Below are 3,048 nucleotides of genomic sequence, written 5' to 3'. Positions count from 1 at the left end.
GAAATATTAAATTCTTTGACAAAAACTTCATGGAAAATTGCGTAACTTGCAAAAGGTCTATTTCTTTATTTACAGATTTCAATATAGTCTCTATGAATATCTGCCAATGAGCGGCTACCATCAATAAATATTCGGGATGTATTGGCGCGAGTAATAACTTTCAATTCTTGGGATTGATGTTATGTGCTGTCTAATATCTTCCCGAATTTCTGGATTTAGCGATTTCTGGTTTCCGTGTCTTCCACATTTGTCCGAATCAAGGAGGACCTCTAAAACTTTATTCCGTTTTTCTTGCACAGTTCTTATTATGCGATCAGGTATGTCCAAAGTATTTGCAAAAACTACTTTGCAAACTCGAATCTACTTACCTTCTTTTACAAAATAGTATGCGTTGTTTTTGTCTCTGGGTTTTCTTGTACCTCCGACACGAATATACTGATATTGGGGTACAACTGGTACCAACAGTTTTTTAATATACTCTCTCTGTTTTTGAAATTCACCGAGTGACCAATAGCTTAAAAAAATCTGTATTCCCTCCTCTTCGGTAAATTTAGATGGACACTTGAGTTTACAATCTTTGCACGGATACCTTACTTGTCTTTTTTGTCTCATCTTTTTGTTTTTCGAATGAGTTTGGTAGGCTTCACCACAACTTCTCATTTTTTTTTGTAAGATTTCTCTTCCAGTTTTTAGTATTCCGTTGACGTTTCTTGCCTTTCTTTGGGGGTGTAACAAGAATAGGAATGTCTTGGTTTGCTGATAAGGTTTGATTAGGCTCATTATTACCGTCGTCGTGGTTTTCTTTATCACACTCTTCTAATTCTTCATCACTCTTTGGTACATAGTTATGATCGTTAATTATGTCTTCACAATCTTCAGAGGACGAAGAAGAGCTACTACTACTGGAAGACCTACTAGAACACCTACTACAACAGCTGCTTGAAGATGATGAAGAACTTGTTGACTTAGAAACTCCAGGAACAGCTATATTCTTATCACCTGTAAAAAATAATTATCTTCAAACACTATTAACTTCCAAAATCATACCATTTTTGAATTTTTTTGCATTTTTTAATTTTATATGGGAGTGACTAGGTGTCAAATAAAATACACCATTAAATCTTATACTGTTTTTTCCATATTATAACATAAAATACGTAGGCAAACTATATTTTTTTTTATTTTAATGTTTCAGAACTAATTTTTTTATAAAAATATTTTTCCTTGTAGCACCAATATTTCTAAACCGCAACGCCGCGCCCCCTCACATTTTTCCAAAAGCTGGAACAGCCACTGAAAAAATATTTACCTAGTGTACTTGAAGATTCTTGATTTTTTACAAAAAAAAACTCATTGTCCATCTCTGAAACGTTTGTTTCATATTCTTGTTTGTTTTGTTGTTCATCATTGTCGAGCATATTCTTTGGGGTACCATTTTCACATCCAAAAACAGAAACTGTGTAGTCAGACATATACTGTTCGGTCGATGCATCCTCATTGGTAGATTGCTGCTGCTTTAAAAGCTGCTGAATCTTTTTTAAGCGAAATTTAGGACATTATTACGTTGAAAGCCTAAAATAGTATATTTTTTAAATTAGATCAAATAAAAAGTATTAGACAAATAAACATAATACGCAATTATTTTTGGTTTTAAATTTAAAAATTAGTAAAATTTAATGTAATCAATTGGTTGCAATCCCAAATGGAGAAAAAAGTTGTGTTTAAAGATTGACCTAACCTTAGATAAATATTATTCCTTTTAAATTTTTAAATAATATTTTGTAACAATAAAGTCATATTGTTTACAAAAACTCAGACACCTCCAGCAAAAAAAATATTAAATTCTTTGTAATAAAGTCTTAAGAAAAAATAATACACCAAACAAATATTTTTTTCAGAACAATAGCGTCATATTTTTATTTATTAAAACCTAAACGTTTATCATTTTTTGGCGAAAAGAGTACTAATTCTAAATAATGCGTTATTGAAATAAAATATTATCAAATAAAAGATCTTACCTTTAGTGAAATATCCTCATAAAACACAATAACACGTTTTTAAACAAAAGCGTAAGCACGTCCCACTTCAACTGACAAACCACAACTGAAATAAAACACTCTTGCGGTAAAAATTTAGACCTCGTCGCAGAAATACTACAATCGTTTGGCGCCATCTCTCAGTTAATTGTTAAGTTACAGATATATCGATCTAACAAAGTAAACTTTATACAATTTACTTTCTGTTAAACCACATAACTCAAAAATTCGATTTTTTGAGATATGACGTTGTTGCATTTAATGAGCGATATTTTAATAAACATGACGATATATTTTAATGTTTGAAAAGTGTAAGACTAAAAAGTAAAAAATAAAAAAATATGAAAAAAAGTTTTTAGGAAACGCTTTTCTTTAGTTCCGGGTGACTAAAATTATAAATATTAAAAAATCAACTAAAAAGCAAAAAATAAAAAAAATTTAAAAAATCCAACACATTCGTTAAAGAAAAGCGTGGGGCGAAAACCGTTTATTCGATGAAGACGCCCCACGCTTTTCTTTGACGAATGTGTTGGATTTTTCAATTTTTTTTTTTTTTACTTTTTAGTTGATTTTTTAATATTTATAATTTTAGTCACCCGGAACTAAAGAAAAGCGTTTCCTAAAAACTTTTTTGTCATATTTTTTTATTTAAATATACACTCTTTTGCATGTACTTAACTTACCTTATCTTAATCTGACAATTTCGAGTATTTTTAAGGATAGATTTTTTTTCGGGCCCTCTTTAACGAACTTCCCTGTGTTAAGAGCCAATATATGGTAGAGGTACATCTGCAGGGTACCAGTTTTCTCCCCATATTATGATAATCTGACGCGCTCAAGTAACTGCAATAATCCCCACTTGGGCTCCCCAACCATAATGAATTTATTCGATTTTTTATTAGCTTCAATTCTAGTAATAATAACTATTTTCTAAAAACTTATAATTTTTGAGTTATTTATGAAAAACCCGCTTTAAAACATGCATTTTTTAACAAAAAATTATTAAAATCTG

The 3,048-nt window shown here is 30.3% G+C and overlaps 1 protein-coding gene across 1 annotated transcript; it reads right to left on the bottom strand.

The window, feature by feature from the left end:
* Positions 1–642: 642 nt before the first annotated feature.
* LOC126889378 (putative uncharacterized protein DDB_G0277255) lies at positions 643–1,377 on the bottom strand. The gene is made up of 2 exons (XM_050657636.1): positions 1,310–1,377; positions 643–999 (listed from the first exon to the last, which is right to left on the bottom strand). The coding sequence occupies exons 1-2, from the start codon at positions 1,359–1,361 to the stop codon at positions 644–646; spliced, it is 408 nt and encodes a 135-aa protein (XP_050513593.1). The 5' UTR covers positions 1,362–1,377; the 3' UTR covers position 643.
* Positions 1,378–3,048: the final 1,671 nt, after the last annotated feature.

This window comes from Diabrotica virgifera, chromosome 1, assembly GCF_917563875.1.
Source record: "Diabrotica virgifera virgifera chromosome 1, PGI_DIABVI_V3a".
Classification (NCBI taxonomy): Eukaryota; Metazoa; Arthropoda; class Insecta; order Coleoptera; family Chrysomelidae; genus Diabrotica; species Diabrotica virgifera.
This window is presented reverse-complemented; position numbering and strand designations above follow the sequence as displayed.